Raw genomic sequence first — 17482 nt, 5'->3', positions numbered from 1 at the left:
GCAGTCAAGGCTAACACCATGGTTTTGGCTTGAGCAACTGGAAGGATGGAGTTGCCATTTATTAAGATGGGGAAGACTGAGGAGAAACATATTACCAGGGGCAGATGAGTTGGGCTTAGGGCATGTAGACTGAAGGGTAAGGTATGTGAGAGAGATGTTCAAGGAGGTGGTCACATTCTGGATCATGAATACCTTAAGAGCTGGTATTTTTATTTTTTCCTGAATATGATGAGAGCCTATGAAAGATTTTCAGTAGGACTGTAAAATATAATTTTTTAAAAAATTTATTTATTTATTTTTGGCTGCGTTGGGTCTTCGTCGCTGCGCGCAGGCTTTCTCTAGTTGCAGCGAGTTGGGGCTACTCCTCCTTGCGGTGCGCAGGCTTCTCATTGCAGTGGCTTCTCTTGTTGCAGAGCACGGGCTCTAGGCATGTGGGCTTCAGTAGTTGTGGCATCTGGGCTCAGTAGTTGTGGCTCACGGGCTCTAGAGCACAGGCTCAGTAGTTACGGCACACGGGCTTAGTTGCTCCGTGGCATGTGGGATCTTCCCAGACCAGGGCTCGAACCCGTGTCCCCTGCATTGGCAGGCAGATTCCCAACCGGTGAACCACCAGGAAAGCCCCATATAATGATTTTTTTTAACACCTAATCTTCAAAGGTTGAAAGAACGTACACAAAATTCATACAAATTTAAAAACAAAGTCAGGAGACACCATCAAGAAAGTGGAAAGACAGTATACACAATGGGAGAAAATATTTGCAAATCATATATCTAATAAGGGAATTGTATGCAGAGTATGTAAAGAACTCTTACAACTCAACAATAAAAGGACAAATAATCTGATTTAAAAATGGACAAAGCATCTGAACAGGTATTTCTCCATGGAAGATAAACAGATGGCCAATAAGCACATGAAAAGATACTGAATATCATTATCCATTCGGGAAATGCAAATCAACTTCATTGAGATACCACTTCACACGCCCTGGGATGGTTATAATCAAAGAGACAGATAACAAGTATTGTCTTGGATGTGGAGAAGTTGGAACTCTCATACATGGCTGATGAGAATTTTAAATAGTGAAGGTGCTTTGGAAAATAGTTTGGCAGTTCCTCCAAATGTTACATGTGACCCAGCAATTCAGTCCTAGCTTTGCATACCTAAGAGAAATGAAAACTATGTGTACACAAAAACTTGTACATGAATGTTCACAGCAAGTTTATTCATAACAGCCAAAAAGTAGAAACAATCCAAATATCCATCTACTGATGAATAGATAAATAAAATATGGTATATCCGTAATGGGAGGTTATTCAACAGCACAAAGAAGTGAAATTCTGATATGCACTACAACATGGGTGAACCCTGTAAATATTATGCTAACTGAAAGAAGCCAGTCATACAAGACCACGTATTTTATGGTTTCATTCATATAAGATAGCAAGAATAGACAAATCTATAGAGACAGAAAGCAGATTAATGATTGCCTAAGACTGGGAGGTTTGGGAAGAAATGAGAATTGACTGCTAGTGGGTACAGGGTTTCTTTTTGGGGTGATGAAAATGTTCTAAAATTGACTGTGATGGTGGTTGCACAACTCTCTGAATATACTAAAAACCATTGAATTACACACTCTAAATTGGTAAATTATATGGTATGTGAATTATATCAATAAATCTGTTAAAAAAGACAAAGTTAGGACCAAGGAAACCAAGGAGATATAATTTTTAATAGGCGATATAGATATAACCAGATTTTTTTTTTTACCAGAATTAAATGGTAGACAGTACAATGTGGTCTTCTTTGATGAGGATCTATAGTATTGGTACTTTGTGTTGCAAGGACTGATAAACTGCTGAGCGAAAATTTCTGTGGAATTTTTAATTACCCAACCAGAATTCTTGCCAATCATCCTACCTCTTCACAAACATATGCATCATATTTCTGTCTTGTGCAATCACTCTTGCAGCAAAGAAGAAGATGGATTAGGAGTGATTAGATTGAAGGGATGACTATTGTGGCATTCCAAGTGAGGCATGATTAGGACCTGAACTTTAGTGGCAAGGATTGCTTAGAAGGAAAACTTGAGAACAATTCAAGAGTGATAATCCACTGTTGTTAATGATTGGTTGTTTAAGAGAGGAAGATAGAGTCAGTGATGACCCTCAGCCCTCTGACTTAGGAAATAGGATGAATGATGACTCATTCACTATGTGAAGGAACACAAATAGAAAAGCAAGAGTGTGTTGGAGTGGCAGGTCTGGAAAACACTGAAATACCTACAGCACTTTGAAGTGGAGATATCTAGCAGGCGTTTGTATGTCCCAGCCTGGAAAGCAAGGGAAAGGTTCTGGGCTGAAAGCATAGTTGTTTCCTTGGGAAAGTGTGTAGAGTGAGAAAAGAATAGTTTTAGTGTGATGGGCTCCTTATAGTTATGCTTGCATCTAAATGATGAGACATTTCTGAAGAAAAGAAAATCAATGACTATTATTCTTGGGTGAATTATTCTTCCTTGGTGAGCAACAGCGAAAATTCTAAGGCTAAATTATTAAGAAAATATAGCTTTATTGATTTATTTTTTTAAATAACTGATATAAACTTCTCATGGGCTTTGATCACCTTTCTCCCCTGTTTAGCAGGGAAATGATGAGTTAAAGTTATTAATGCCATCCAGTTACTTCCAGGTAAAAGTCTCTTTTGGGTAGAAGCTGAGTCTTTCAGATTTTCTCGCACTCCATATTCCTGAGGATGATCATACCTCTTGATTTGCCTGGGACAGTCCCAGTATGTGCCTGCTGTTCTCACATAATCTTTTATAGAGCTCCCTTTTACTCTCAGAAAGGTCCCAGTTTGGACAAATCGTCACCCTAAATATAGGTGTATAGGCCAGAGGTGGGGGAGGGGTGAAGTTGGGTCTTGAGGGTGTCTGGGATCCACAGGTTGTCTCTGAATTTTTACTAATTTGTGCTGCAGGTTTCAAGACTAGTTCATACCTGGGCTGGACTCTACTGATAAAGTCATTGATGAATTTACAGCCGTATTTTGGGCCTGAAGTCCTCCATTGCTGATTTTTCCTCACCTTAGCTTTATTGCCGCCCCAAACCCCTTAAGTCTCATTGAAGTCCTCCATCCAGACTTTGACTTAGTTGCCTTTCTACAACCTTTGTGGTAAACTCACCTAGACACGACAGCCCTATGCCAGGTATTTTGGTTCTAAATTTGACCACCTTCTCTGCATTGCCTTTGGGATGTGGAACCTTGAGAACTAGTTTACAGTATACAGGAGTTGAGGGACTCTTAGGAAGGCTGAGGCCTCCTCTCTGCCTGAGTATCCCAAGCTCGTATTTTTATGTTGAGTTTCCACCTTGTGTGGATGTTTTCTCCTAGAGTTCTAAACAGGGAGTTTGGCACATGCCCTCTACTTCGGGCTTTCTCTTCACCTCTTCTAATGTTATCATCACACCTATTACCCCCACCTCCAGATTTTGGGCTTGAAAGAGAGAAGTCAGTCCCCATTGTTTAACTGCTTGTTTCCTAAGCCTCTGTCCCCTTTATCTTTCTAATAAACCTTTAGGCTGGAAGGCGTAGAGGGGGGATCTATCTTAGGTCACATGAGTTCTTATAGTAAAACTCTGTAGTTCATGTAAAACTGTGGTTCTGTCCACAAGCCTTAATCTATATATGTTAATAGGACCTTGAAGAATGTAGCAGGATGTTAAATGTGCTTTCATGTAGTCTTAGAGTTTGGACAGTGACCTTAATAGATGAGAACAAAATAAAAATGACAACTACCCCATCCCCTATTCTGTGTAGAACCATCTGTGTAGAATTTGTAATAAGTGAGATCAAAACCTAATTCTTTCAACATTAGACCATCACCAATCTCTAAGCTATTTAAGAAAAGACAAAGAATGCACTGAGCGGATGAAATGATCAAGAATGTTTATTTCTTTGATAAGAGTTATTGGTGTCATATGCAAGGAGAGGGGGAAACTTCTCCCTCACCTCAACACAAGAGAGAAGCTCCCAGAGATCCATTTGGAAAGTTCAACATATGTTCCCTGGAATTTGGTTTCTGACTCACACCTGGTAAAGCTAAAAGCAAGAAGGCCTGTTAGATGCTTTGGAATGGCTGATAAAGAGGACACTAGACATACTTTCAGAGTTTGGCACAGCAAAGATTTGTGCATATTGCCCAGACGTCAGACATAGATCCCACAGAAGGGATCATCTTGAAAGGGATCATGCCCAATACGACTTCCTGGAAAGGACAAAATAAACTTGACTGAAAGAGACTGGAAATTCTACCATCAAATGCAAAAGCTGAGGACATCATAAAGAGCAAGTGAGAGAGCCCCGGAGATAGGGAAATCTTATCACCAAACCCTTCAAAATACTTCAGGTTTGGGTTTCCCTGGTGGCGCAATGGTTAAGAATCCACCTGCCAATGCAGGGGACACAGGTTTGAGCCCTGGTCCGAAGATCCCTCATGCCGCGGAGCAACTAGGCCCGTGCGCCACAATTACTGAGCCCGCGCTCTAGAGCCTGCGAGCCACAACTACTGAAGCCTGTGCGCCTAGAGCCTGTGCTCCGCAACAAGAGAAGCCACCGCAGTGAGAGGCCCACGCACCGCAACGAAGAGTAGCCCCCACTCGCTGCAACTAGAGAAAGCCCACGCACAGCAACAAAGACCCAACGCAGCCAAAAATAAAATAAATAAATTTATTTAAAAAAAACTACTTCAGGTTTGAAAGAGTCAGCATTTGGTTATCTGTCATGCCCAAAGGGCACCAAGGACATATTATAATAGTATCAGTTAAAATCAGGAAAGACCTTTCCCACAGTTCCTTCCTGCTACTCCAATGCCAAAGGATCCTAAAGAGTAGTTAACAAATGGGGAAGGAAAAAGAGCAAGAAATAGAGAAAAAAAACAGCGATGGTTGCTTTCCTCACTGCAGGTTATGAGTCTAAATCAGACCTAAGTTGGGAAAAGGAAGAGGTTTAAGTTGGATAATAAGAGTTTAGTGTTGTGATATTATGCTGGGCTTTTTATTACCTAAAAATGACTATTTATTGGCCAGAGAATACCACAAAAGCAACAGAATACACCTGAAAGGGGCAAGAAAGCACTATTTTGACAGGATGAATTTATTTTTTTGTATCTGATTCTTTTTTTCCAATATTTTTTATTGAAGTATAGTTGATTTACAATGTTGTGTTAATTTCTGCTGTGCAGCAAAGTGATTCTGTTATACATATATATACATTCTTTTTAAAATATTCTCTTCCATTACGGTTTATCATAGGATATTGAATATAGTTCTCTGTGCTATACAGTAGGACCTTGTTTATACATTCTATATATAAAAGCTTACGTCTGCTAACCCCAACCTCCCACTCCATCCCTCCCCCAATCCTCTCCCCCTTGGCAACCACCAGTCTGTTCTCTATGTCTGTCATTCTGTTTCTGTTTCATAGATAGGTTCATTTGTGTCATATTTTAGATTCCATGTATAAGTGATATAATATGGTATTTGTCTTTCTCTTTCTGACTTACTTCACTTAGTATGATAATCTCTAGTTGCATCCATGTTGCTGCAAATAGCATTATTTTGTTCTTTTTTATGACTGAGTAGTATTCCATTGTATATATGTACCACATCTTATTTATCTGTTCATCTACTGATGGACATTTAGGTTGTTTCCATGTCTTGGCTATTGTGAATAGTGCTGCTATGAACATGGGGGTGCATGTGTCTTTCTGAATTATAGTTTTTAACAGGTTGAATTTAAAGGGGAAATGTGAAGGAATAAAATACTTTTTTGCTTACTGAGTTCAACTTTTCACTAAAGCAGTAATAGGAATTTAAAAATCATCTTCTCACACTTAGTTTTCAACTCCACTCTCTTGCTGGGGACTCAGAAATTCCACTTTGGTGGTCAGAGGCTGAGCTTTGATTCTTTTGTATTCCTCTTGTAATAGCTAATCCTCTTTTACACATTTGGATAGGATTGGGGGCAGTCTCATTTGTGAAAGTATAAAATAGACAAGAATATTAATTTTTTTTAAGTATTATCGCTAATGTTACTTGAGATCCTTACCACAAGAATCCTGGAAAACAGGGGACTTCCCAGGTGGTCCAGTGGGTAAGACTCCATGCTCCCAGTACAGGGGGCCCAGGTTCAATACCTGGTTGGGGAACTAGATCCCACATGTATGCCACAACTAGGAGTCATGCTGCAACTAAGAGTCTGCATGCCTCAACTAAGAAGTCCACATGCTGCAACTAAAAAAAAAGATCCTGCATGCCACAAAGAAGATCCTGCATGCCGCAACTAAAACCCAGCACAGCCAAAATAAATAAATAAATTTAAAAATACTTTCTTTAAAAAGGTAATGAGATATCATTTCTTAAAAAAAAAAAAAAAGAATCCTGGAAAACAAGATTGCTATTCCTTTTCCATAAATGAGATAATTAAGACTCAAGACAGGTAAAGTAACTTTCCCAAGGCCACTGAAGTGTAAGTAGCAGAACTGAGCTTTAAATCAAGGTCTGTCTGATTCTAAATACTATGCTTTGTCCTCTACACATATTGTCTCACACTGATGAATGTATAAGTATATTGCCCTTTATTATGAAACTATTTGTTCATATAGATATGTTAACATTTTTTCTAACTAGCTTTATTTTTTCTATAGGATAATTGATTGCATAGAAATGTCTTTAAGTATTATTTGAGTATTCTCAAAAGTTACTGAAAGAGTAAAAGAATCCCATTAATTTGTTCTTATTCTAGCATGATGATGTTAGCAGACCAAAGTATTTCTCCAAAGCCGAAGAGTACTTCAAATTCAGAATCAGGTAATTAGTAATGAAACTAATCATTTTTATAATCCTCTATTTATTTATTTATTTTTAACATCTTTATTGGAGTATAATTGCTTTACAGTGTTGTGTTAGTTTCTGCTGTATAACAAACTGAATCAGCTATATGCATACATGTATTGCCACATCCCCTCCCTCTTGCGTCTCCCTCCCACCCTCCTTATCTGACCCCTCTAGGTGGTGGCAAAGCACCGAGCTGATCTCCCTGTGCCATGCAGCTGCTTCCCAGTAGCTAATCTATTTTACATTTGGTAGTGTATATATGTCAATGCTACTGTCTCACTTCGTCCCTGCTTACCCTTCCCCCTCCCCATTCCTCAAGTCCATTCTCTACGTCTGTGTCTTTATGCCTGTCCTGCCCCTAGGTTCATCAGAACCATTTTTTTTTAGAATCCATATATGTTAGCATACGGTATTTGTTTTTCTCTTTCTGACTTACTTCACTCTGTATGACAGACTCTAGGTCCATCCACCTCACTACAAATAACTCAATTTCATTTCTTTTTATGGCTGAGTAATATTCCATTGTATATATGTGCCATATCTTCTTTATCCATTCATCTGTTGATGGACACTTAGGTTGCTTCCATGTCCTGGCTATTATTGTAAATACAGCTGCAATGAGCATTGTGGTACATGACTCTTTCTGAATTATGGTTTTCTCAGGGTATATGCCCAGTAGTGGGATGGCTGGGTCATATGGTAGTTCTATTTTTAGCTTTTTAAGGAACCTCCATACTGTTCTCCATAGTGGCTGTATCAATTTACATTCCCACCAACAGTGCAGGAGGGTTCCCTTTTCTCCACACCCTCTCTAGCATTTGTTGTTTGTAGATTTTTTGTTGATGGCCATTCTGACTGGTGTGAGGTGATACCTCATTGTAGTTTTGATTTGCATTTCTCTAATGATTGGTGATGTTGAGCATCTTTTCATATGTTTGTTGGCAATCTGTATATCTGCTTTAGAGAAATGTCTGTTTAGGTCTTCTGCCCATTTTTGGATTGGGTTCTTTTGTTTTAGATATTGAGCTGCATGAGCTGTTGTGTTTTTTGAGATTAATCTTTTGTCAGTTGCTTCGTTTGCAAATAATTTCTCCCATCTGAGGGTTGTCTTTGAGTCATGTTTATGGTTTCCTTTACTGTGCAAAAGCTTTTAAGTTTCATTAGGTCCCATTTGTTTATTTTTGTTTTTATTTGCATTTCTCTAGGAGGTGGGTCAAAAAGGATCTTGTTGTGATTTATGTCATAGAGTGTTCTGCCTATGTTTTCCTCTAAGAGTTTGATAGTGTCTGGCCTTACATTTAGGTCTTTAATCCATTTTGAGTTTATTTTTGTGTATGGTGTTAGGGAGTGTTCTAGTTTCATTCTTTTACATGTAGCTGTCCAGTTTTCCCAGCACCACTTATTGAAGAGGCTGTCTTTTGTCCATTGTATACTCATACCTCCTTTATCAAAGATAAGGTGATCGTATGTGCGTGGGTTTATCTCTGGGCTTTCTATCTTGTTCCATTGATCTTTATTTCTGTTTTTGTGCCTGTACCATACGGTCTTGATTACTGTAGCTTTGTAGTATAGTCTGAAGTCTGGGAGCCTGATTCGTCCAGCTCTGTTTTTCTTTCTCAAGATTGCTTTGGCTATTCGGGGTCTTTTGTGTTTCCATACAAATTGTGCAATTTTTTGTTCTAGTTCTGTGAAAAATGCCAGTGGTAGTTTGATAGGGATTGCACTGAATCTGTAGATTGCTTTGGGTAGTATAGTCATTGTCACAATGTTGATTCTTCCAATCCAAGAACATGCTATATCTCTCCATCTGTTTGTATCATCTTTAATTTCTTTCATCAGTGTCTTATAGTTTTCTGCATACAGGTCTTTTTTCTCCTTAGGTGGGTTTATTCCTAGGTATTTTATTCTTTTTGTTGCAATGGTAAATGATCTTTGCTATTGTTTCCTTCATTTCTTTTTCATTTATTTCTGATCTGATCTTTATGATTTCTTTCCTTCTGCTAACTTTGGGGTTTTTTTGTTCTTCTTTCTCTAACTGCTTTAGGTGTAAGTTTAGGTTGTTTGAGATTTTTCTTGATTTTTGAGGTAGTATTTTATTGCTATGAACTTCCCTCTTAGAATTGCTTTTGCTGCATCCCATAGGTTTTGGGTCATCGTGTTTTCATTGTCATTTGTTTCTAGGTATTTTTTGATTTCCCCTTTGATTTCTTCAATGATCTCTTGGTTATTTAGTAGTGTATTGTTTAGCCTCCATGTGTTTGTATTTTTTACAGATTTTTTCCTGTAATAGATATGTTGTCTCATAGCATTGTGGTCGGAAAAGATACTTGATACGATTTCAATTTTCTTTAGTTTACCAAGGCTTGATTTGTGACCCAAGATATGATCTATCCTGGAGAATGTTTCATGCGCACTTGAGAAGAAAGTGTATTCTGTTGTGCTTGGATGGAATGTCCTATAAATATCAATTACGTCCATCTTGTTTAATGTATCATTTAAAGCTTGTGTTTCCTTACTTGTTTTCGTTTTGGGTGATCTGTCCATTGGTGAAAGTGGGGTGTTAAAGTCCCCTACTATGATTGTGTTATTGTCAATTTCCCCTTTTATGGCTGTTAGCATTTGCCTTATGTATTGAGGTGCTCCTATGTTGGGTGCATAAATATTTACAATTGTTATATCTTCTTCTTGGATTGATCCCTTGATCATTATGTAGTGTCCTCCTTTGTCTCTTGTAATAGTCTTTATTTTAAGGTCTCCTCTGTCTGATATGAGAATTGCTACTCCAGCTTTCTTGTAATTTCCATTTGCATGGAACATCTTTTTCCATCCCGTCACTTTCAGTCTGTATGTGTCCCTAGGTCTGAAGTGAGCGTCTTGTAGACAGCATATATACCGGTCTTGTTTCTGTATCCATTCAGCCAGTCTATGTCTTTTGGTTGGAGCATTTAATCCATTTGCATTTATGGTGATTATCGAAATGTATGTTCCTATTACCATTTTGTTAATTGTTTTGGGTTTGTTTTTGTAGGTCTTTTCCTTCTCTTGTGTTTCCCGCCTAGAGAAGTTCCTTCAGCATTTGTTGTAAAGCTGGTTTGGTGATGCTGAATTCTCTTAACTTTCACTTATCTGTAAAGGTTTTAATTTCTCCATCAAATCTGAATGATATCCTTGCTGGGTAGAGTAATCTTGGTTGTAGTGTTTTCCCTTTCATCACTTTAAATATGTCCTGCCACTCCCTTCTGGCTTGCAGAGTTTCGCTGAAAGAGCAGCTGTTAACTTTATGGGGATTCCCTTGTATGTTATTTGTTGTTTTTCCCTTGCTGCTTTTAATATTTTTTCTTTGTATTTAATTTTTGATAGTTTGATTAATATGTGTCTTGGCGTGTTTCTCCTTGGATTTATCCTGTATGGGACTCTCTGCACTTCCTGGAATTGATTAACTATTTCCTTTCTCGTGTTAGGGAAGTTTTCGACTATAATCTCTTCAAATATTTTCTCAGGCCCCTTTTTTTCTCTTCTTCTTTGGGACCCCTATAATTCGAATGTTGATGTGTTTAATGTTGTCCCAGAGGTCTCTGAGACTGTCCTCAATTCTTTTCATTCTTTTTTCTTTATTCTGCTCCCTGGCAGTTATTTCCACCATATTATCTTCCAGCTAACTTATCTGTTCTTCTCCCTCAGTTATTCTGTTATTGATTCCTTCTAGAGTATTTTTAATTTCAGTAATTGTGTTCTTTATCACTGTTTGTTTGCTCTTTAGTTCTTCTAGATACTTGTTAAATGTTTCTTGTATTTTCTCCATTCTGTGTCTGAGATTTTGGGTCATCTTTACTATCATTACTCTGAATTCTTTTTCTGGTAGGTTGCCTATTTCGCCTTCATTTATTTGGCCTTGTAGGTTTTTACCTTGCTCCTTTGTCTGTAACATATTTTTTTGTTGCTTCATTTTTTTTTTTTTTTTTTGATGTGTGGTGCTGTATTCCTGTCTTACTTGTTGTTTGGCCTGAGACGTCCAGACCTGGAGTTTGCAGGCAGTTGGATAGAACTGGGTCTTGGTGCTGAGATGAGGATCTCCGGGAGGCCTCACTCTGATTGATATTCCCTGGGATTTGAGGTTTCTCTGTTAGTCCAGTGGTTTCTACTTGGAACTCCCACCACAGGAGCTCGGGCCTGACCTCCAGCTTGGGAACCAAGATCCCACAAGCTTCGTGGCATGGTAAAAAAAAAAATAAGAAGAAGAAAAAGAGAAAAAAAGGAGCAGTACAATATCAAAGAATAAAAAAACAAAATAAAATTAGAAAGATGAAAAATATATTAGGAAAAATAAAACTATAATTGAAACATCTGCAACAAGGTAAAATAAAACCACAACAGAAAAAAGAAAAAAAAAAGGGTGGGGTGGGGTGGGGGAACAAGCCAGAAGGAGAGATGATGAGTCGCTGGGGATTCCTCCATCCCCTTAGGTGTCCGTGGTCCCCCACCGGTGCCTGCTAGGTACCCTAGTTGTGAGGAGCTGCGAATTTTGTTTCCTCCTAGTACACCATCTTGACCCTGACTCCCTCTGTTTATTTTTGTCACAGTGCTGCAGTGTATGTTAAGAAAACTGGTAGCCCAAGAAATTGAGTGCTTTTTAGTGTGGTTGTATTTAAGAAATGAAGATATGTGAGGTTAGGTCTTAACTATTCCCACAGCACCCATCATTAATTCATTGAATAAATATTTACTGAGTATGTATTCTGTACTAGGCATTACTATATATACCGATAGAGAGTGATGTATTTTCCCTAACCTTGTAAATTTCAGTCGTAGGAGAGGAAGATAATCAGTAAACAGATGCACTGGAGTTATGTGTGATGGTTGAAAAATAAAAGAATCAACAAAGTGCCTTGCATTTTGGGCCCTCTGTTATTTAGTTTACTATTAGAATAAACTTAGCAAGACCTTTACAACCTTATTAACATCTATTGTATTTCAGATTTCTATTTTCTTTATTTCCTGCAACAAGTTTTATAGCATCTGTTTGGGGATTAATTTAAAGAATTGCTTGCTTTGCTCCTGATGGATATAAATGTTTGTATGAACTGAAAAAAGGAGTTTTTTGGTGTTGTCTTCACTTTAAGCAGTTGTCTTAATGAGCATTTAGAAAATGCCAGGTATTATGTTAGGAAGTGTGGGTATAAAAATGCTTAAGATGGTTTCTGTTGTAAGGGAAATGAATCTAGTGGTAAAAACTAAACTGGTAAAAGGACACATCCTTGGAAAGAGTGGCACCTACTACCTTGGAGGGTGAGCATTAGAAGGAAGATTTGCTTTATAGATCACAATTAAGGAACTTGTGTACAAGGGAAGAAAGATATGAAAGGGAAAGTTGGTAAGGGTATCAAAAACAATCATGATTTTATCTAGTTCTTGCCAGATTTTGGCTGTGGAAAATATTATTTATAAAGCCTTGTAGTAAGGCAGAATATTGATTCTGTAATTATGTATGCTTGTGTATTCTTACTTTTATGTGGTTGATTGACTTAAAATTTCAAATTAAATAAATTACATCTTGCTCTAGCGTTAGTTTTTACACATTCCTTAATTCAGCAAATCCAAGTTTGTTCCAGTTGTTTGTCAGGCTCTTTACTAAGTGTTAGGAAACCAAGAAATGGCTATATTCCTGCCCTCAAGGGTTCATAGCCTAGTAATAAAAACAAACAAACAAGAAATTACTTTTCAGACATCTCCTGTTCAGTCTTCTTTGCAATCTTATCTACCGCTATTAGCTATTAAATGTGGAAGTTCTTAAAGGCTGATTCCTAGATTTTAATCTCTGTTCAGTCTACCCCCTGATATGTATAAGTGTCCTATAAAAGGCAGGGCTTCCAGATTTTCCATTCTAGACTCTCCTCTGAGGTAAAACCCTTATATGTAGCTGCCATCTGGACATCTCCGCTTGGATGTTTCAGAGACACCTTATCTCATCATTCGTTAATTCCACTCATTCAGCGAATATTTATTAAGCACCTACAGTGTAACACAAACTGTTTTAGTTGCTGGGGAACATGACAAATTTCTTGCCCTAACAGAGTTTATGTTATAGTGGAGAAAGAAAGAAAATAAACAGATAAAAACAGATAAACAAATACATATATCACAATGCAAAAGTAAGAGTAATGAGGGAAAATAAAGAAGGGTAAAAACAGAGTGTGTGACTAGGAATGCTGTTTTAGACAGGCTAATCAGGATAGGCCTCTCTGAGGAGTTCACATCCGGACAGAGCTTGAATGAAGTGAGAGAGTGGGCCATGTGAAAATCTGATGGCAGAGCATGCCAAGCATAAGGGAATCACAAGTGAAAAGGCCATGAGATGGGAATATTTAGCATGTTGGAAGAAGAGAAAAGAGGTTAGTGTGACTGGAGCAAGATGAGGAAATAAAAATGCATGGTTGAAATTGTAGTTGGTGAACAAGTGGTATAATGTAGTCTCATATGCCATCTCAAAGAGTAGGGATTTTTTTCTAAATGTGTTGATAAGTGCATCTTAGAGCAGAGGAATGACATGATCAGGTACATATTTTAGAATTATCACTCTGGCTACTATGTGGATAATAGACTAAGGGGTAAGAGTGGAAGCAAGAAAACCTTGTCAAATAAACTATTGCAATGGTCAGATAATGGTGTTTGAGACCAAATTGATAACAGTGGTCTGATTTGGAATATATTTTAAAGGCGGATGGGCCAGGATTTTCTGACTAGGCTGGTTGTTGGGTAAGAGAAAAGTCAAGAATGACTTAAATTATTGGTTTGAGCAACTAGATGAATGGTGGTATCATTTCTTGAGATAGGAACATTGTAGGTCAGAGCAAGTTAGGAAAATAATTAAGAGTCTTTGGTTTGCGCATATTAAATTTGATCTGTCAGCTCATGTACATAATGTTACATGAAAGAATGCAAACACAAACAGGTATATACTCATTTATTTTATACATATATATGAAGTTCAAGAACAGACAAGACTTATTCTGGCTGACAGAAGTCAGAATAGTGGTAATCTTTAAAAAGGGGGTGCTGACTGGGAAAAAACATATAGGAAATTTCTGGGGTGTTGGAAATATTTTATGTCTTGATCTGGGTGATAATTATATGGACGAATACATGTAAATATAAGATTTTTTCCCATTACTGTACATATGGAGTACCTTAAGAAAATATTAAAACATTAAGAGGCTTTTTAACCTTCAGCTGGAGATGTCGTGAAAGCAGTTTGTGACACAAGAGTCCAGAGTTCAGGGCAGAGACTGGGGCTGCAGATAAATATTTAGAGTCAGGTATAGATGTTTTGAAGCTGTTAGAGTAGGTGAGTCACTTAGGAAGGGAAAAGAAATAGAAAAGAGACATATAAAAAGAATGTAAATGGAACACTTCAACATTTAGAAACAGCTATAACAAAAGTTTCCAAGAGATCAAATAAAAGAAGGGTTGATGACTGAGAATTGTTACAACCAAGACCTAACCTAGTCTTCCTCCTCCAGTGTCCTCCATCTCAACAAATGTAGCTTAATAAACCAAAGCATGGGATCATCCTCAACACCTTCCTGTTTGTCATTTCTGTCTCTAATCTATTACCAAATCTTAGTACTAATTTTATCTTTTACAGAACTCTCAAACCTACAGCTTCTCTCTACACTGGGAGATGAAGATGAGAGGAATGATTAGCCTCAAAGTTTGCCAGATTTAGCAAATAAAGATACACAATGCCCAGTGAAATTAGAATTCAGAAAAGCAGCAAATAATTTTTTAATATAATTATGTCATAAACATTGCCTAGGCTGTACTATTACACAGAAAATACTTAAACTAAAAAGAATTTGTAATTCATCTGAAATTCACATTTAAGTGGGCATCCTATGTTTAATCTCAGCAATGAGGCTGGAAATATGTAAGCGATACAGGGATTATAAAAATAGGATTTTGTATGCCAATTTAAGGAGCTTAAGTTTTAACTTGAGGGCAGTGGAAAGCCTTTAAAGAGTGTTAAGCAGATGATATTAGATTTGTATTTTAGGTATACAGTGTGGATAATGGACTGCAAGGGGAGGTGATTTGGAAGGCTATTGGGATCTATGTAGCAGGAAAGGGTTTGGGGTACAAATAAAGTTTTTGGTAAGATGAAAGAGGCCTGAGTATGTTTTAAATGCTGTTAGAAAAGTTGGAGTAGAAAGGGATAGACTGAAAATACAGGATAGTAGAAATGGAAGGATAATTAATGAAGAATTCTAATCACATGCAACTTTCTCTACTAATTGAAAAGTAAATATTTTATATACAGTTTATTTACTCCTGTGAAACCTGGAGCTCTTGAGATAAAGGTATTTTTAAGAATTCTTTCTCCTATCTGTAGCAAGTCAGGTTGTTCAACATACATTAAGTTTTTCTTCTAAAGCTATTACAAAATCATAGTCATTAAAATCCATTTTTTCCTCAAATTCGAGTTCTCTTTTCTGTACTTAGAGTTAATGACAGGTTAAATAATTAAAATACTAAAGTATATTTTTATTATAGATAATGCATCTTGTGGAGTTTTACTTGCTGAGAAAAATTACCCTTCAACCCCTCAAAAAACAAAGAAAAAAGCAAGTATTGAAGCAGAATAACCTTATAAACCATAAATTTCATTAATGTGGGACATGCTATTTTCTTTTAAACAACACTTTTATAGGAATTATTTTTCAGCTGTTTAAGCCAATAATGGAAAACATTTATGGAGCTTAGCAATTAGATTGCATTATTGTTGCATGAATATATACTCTATATAAAGTTAATGAAAGAGGATTAAAACTTAAAAATTTTTCCAATTTCCTTAAATTGGATGTCTATTAATAATTAATTTAAAGTGAAAATATCACATTTGCTTTGTAGCCAGAACAGTGTTCTATGCTAAGGAACTGTAAATCAGTACATTAGGCCTGGAATCTAGAGGTCTTTGGGGAGGAATTCAGACTTGATTTTGTATATAACAGGAGCTACTATCTGAGTGGCTACTCAGTGTAAAGTATTATTCTAAGCGCTTTTCATTAATTATATGTTTTTTATAGCATTCCTATCAGGTAAGTTTTTCATTTGTTTTATTTTTTAGCTATTTTATAGCTGAGAAAAATGAGGTTTAGATATTAACCAATATGCTTGAGGAGCTTGTGACAAGTCTTTCTCAATCTAAAACCTGTACTTTTTCCACTATACCGTATGGTCACTATATACTTTGGGGAGCAAATTGAAAAAAGGCAAGAGTGTCAGCAGGAAGATTCATTAATAGACAGTTGCAAAGATTTTTGTTGGGAGACTGTGGTGGCTTTAACTAGGATGTTTTGTAGGAGAGATGGAAAAATATGCGTGGATTGAAGATAATTTTGCCTATAGAGTTTATGGATTGGACATAGAGGATGAAAGAGTGAGAGGTGTCAATAAAAGCTTCTAGGTTTGTGTCTTAAGCAGCTTTGATGGATAAAGGTGCTATATAATGTGATAGGAAAGGCAGGAGATCTGAAGGCACATAAAGATGAAAATGTTGGAAGGGTCATTGGCTGTAAGTTTCCAGGTCAGGAGAACAGAACAGGAGTATACAATATTATAGATATTTTAAAATTCATGGTAATGGGTGAAATCACCTGGGAAAGAGTATCTAGAGAGTAAGGAAGAAAAGGGGGTCCAGGATCAATTCTTGAAAAACTCTACAGTCACATGGAAAAGGAAAAGTGGGCAGAGAGAACAGGGAAAATAAACAGCATATGGTATCATAGAAGGTTAAGGAGGAGAGCTTTTGCTCCTAAAAGGGAGAGTGGCCAACTATGCTGAGTGCGGCTTGGAGGTCCAGTGTTATAAAGAATTTTGAAAAATTGGAGGACTTCCAGTTTCTGGTCCAACATGAAAGGAACTTAGAAGTCACTACTCTGTCCTAACAACAAGTAGAAACCTGAACAAACTTAAAAATAAGCAACTCTTTATAGATCTGTCAAAGAAGTAAGTAAGGTCACATAGTAAACTGCTACACCAAAATATGGAAAGACAGACAGGTGGATACAGAGAATAATGACTTACCAGAGCAGAAACACATGAACAGAAACCTCCCTGTGAACCAGTGCTGGGGTGGGAAACCCAAAAGTGTGACTGATGAATTGCTGAAGGCTCAGTGTGGACAACTCTGAAAGTTAAAAACTCAAGAGGGACCCAGTCATCAGAGGAACCTCCACACTTCTGTGAGTTTTACCTGCAGAAACTCTACCAGATCCTCACCGTGAATATCAGAGAAGAATACCCTCATGCTTCTGGTAGTGGAAAGGGAAAAGGAACCATTTTGAAATACATCAAAATATTCTGTTCTTCTTAACAAAGCCTGCCCTCAACAGAAAGTGTTTTACAATAGCCTAACTTGCTGGGGTTTTATCAGAGCCTAACCTACCTGGGGAGGGGAAGTACCTGATTCCAGCCAGCTCTCCCCTTCCAAGTGGAGGAAGGAAATTATTCAATTCCAGCTCCCTCTAGCCTTCCACATGGGCGAATGGAAGTACCCGATTACTACAAGATGGTCCTTTCTAGCCATCCTGTCTCA

General features: G+C 37.4%; 1 protein-coding gene across 1 annotated transcript in view; it reads left to right on the top strand.

Moving 5' to 3' along the window:
* MEIKIN (meiotic kinetochore factor) overlaps positions 1-17482 on the top strand; it is a 139586-nt gene that overhangs the window by 34081 nt on the left and 88023 nt on the right. The window contains exons 8-9 of the mRNA XM_059919095.1: positions 6800-6864; positions 15439-15509. Of these exons, the coding sequence (XP_059775078.1) occupies positions 6800-6864; positions 15439-15509 (136 nt within the window). The remainder of the gene's footprint in view (positions 1-6799; positions 6865-15438; positions 15510-17482) is intronic.

This window comes from Balaenoptera ricei, chromosome 3 (assembly GCF_028023285.1).
Source record: "Balaenoptera ricei isolate mBalRic1 chromosome 3, mBalRic1.hap2, whole genome shotgun sequence".
Classification (NCBI taxonomy): Eukaryota; Metazoa; Chordata; class Mammalia; order Artiodactyla; family Balaenopteridae; genus Balaenoptera; species Balaenoptera ricei.
The sequence above is the reverse complement of the archived record's forward strand: the minus strand, read 5'-3'. Positions and strand labels throughout refer to the sequence as shown.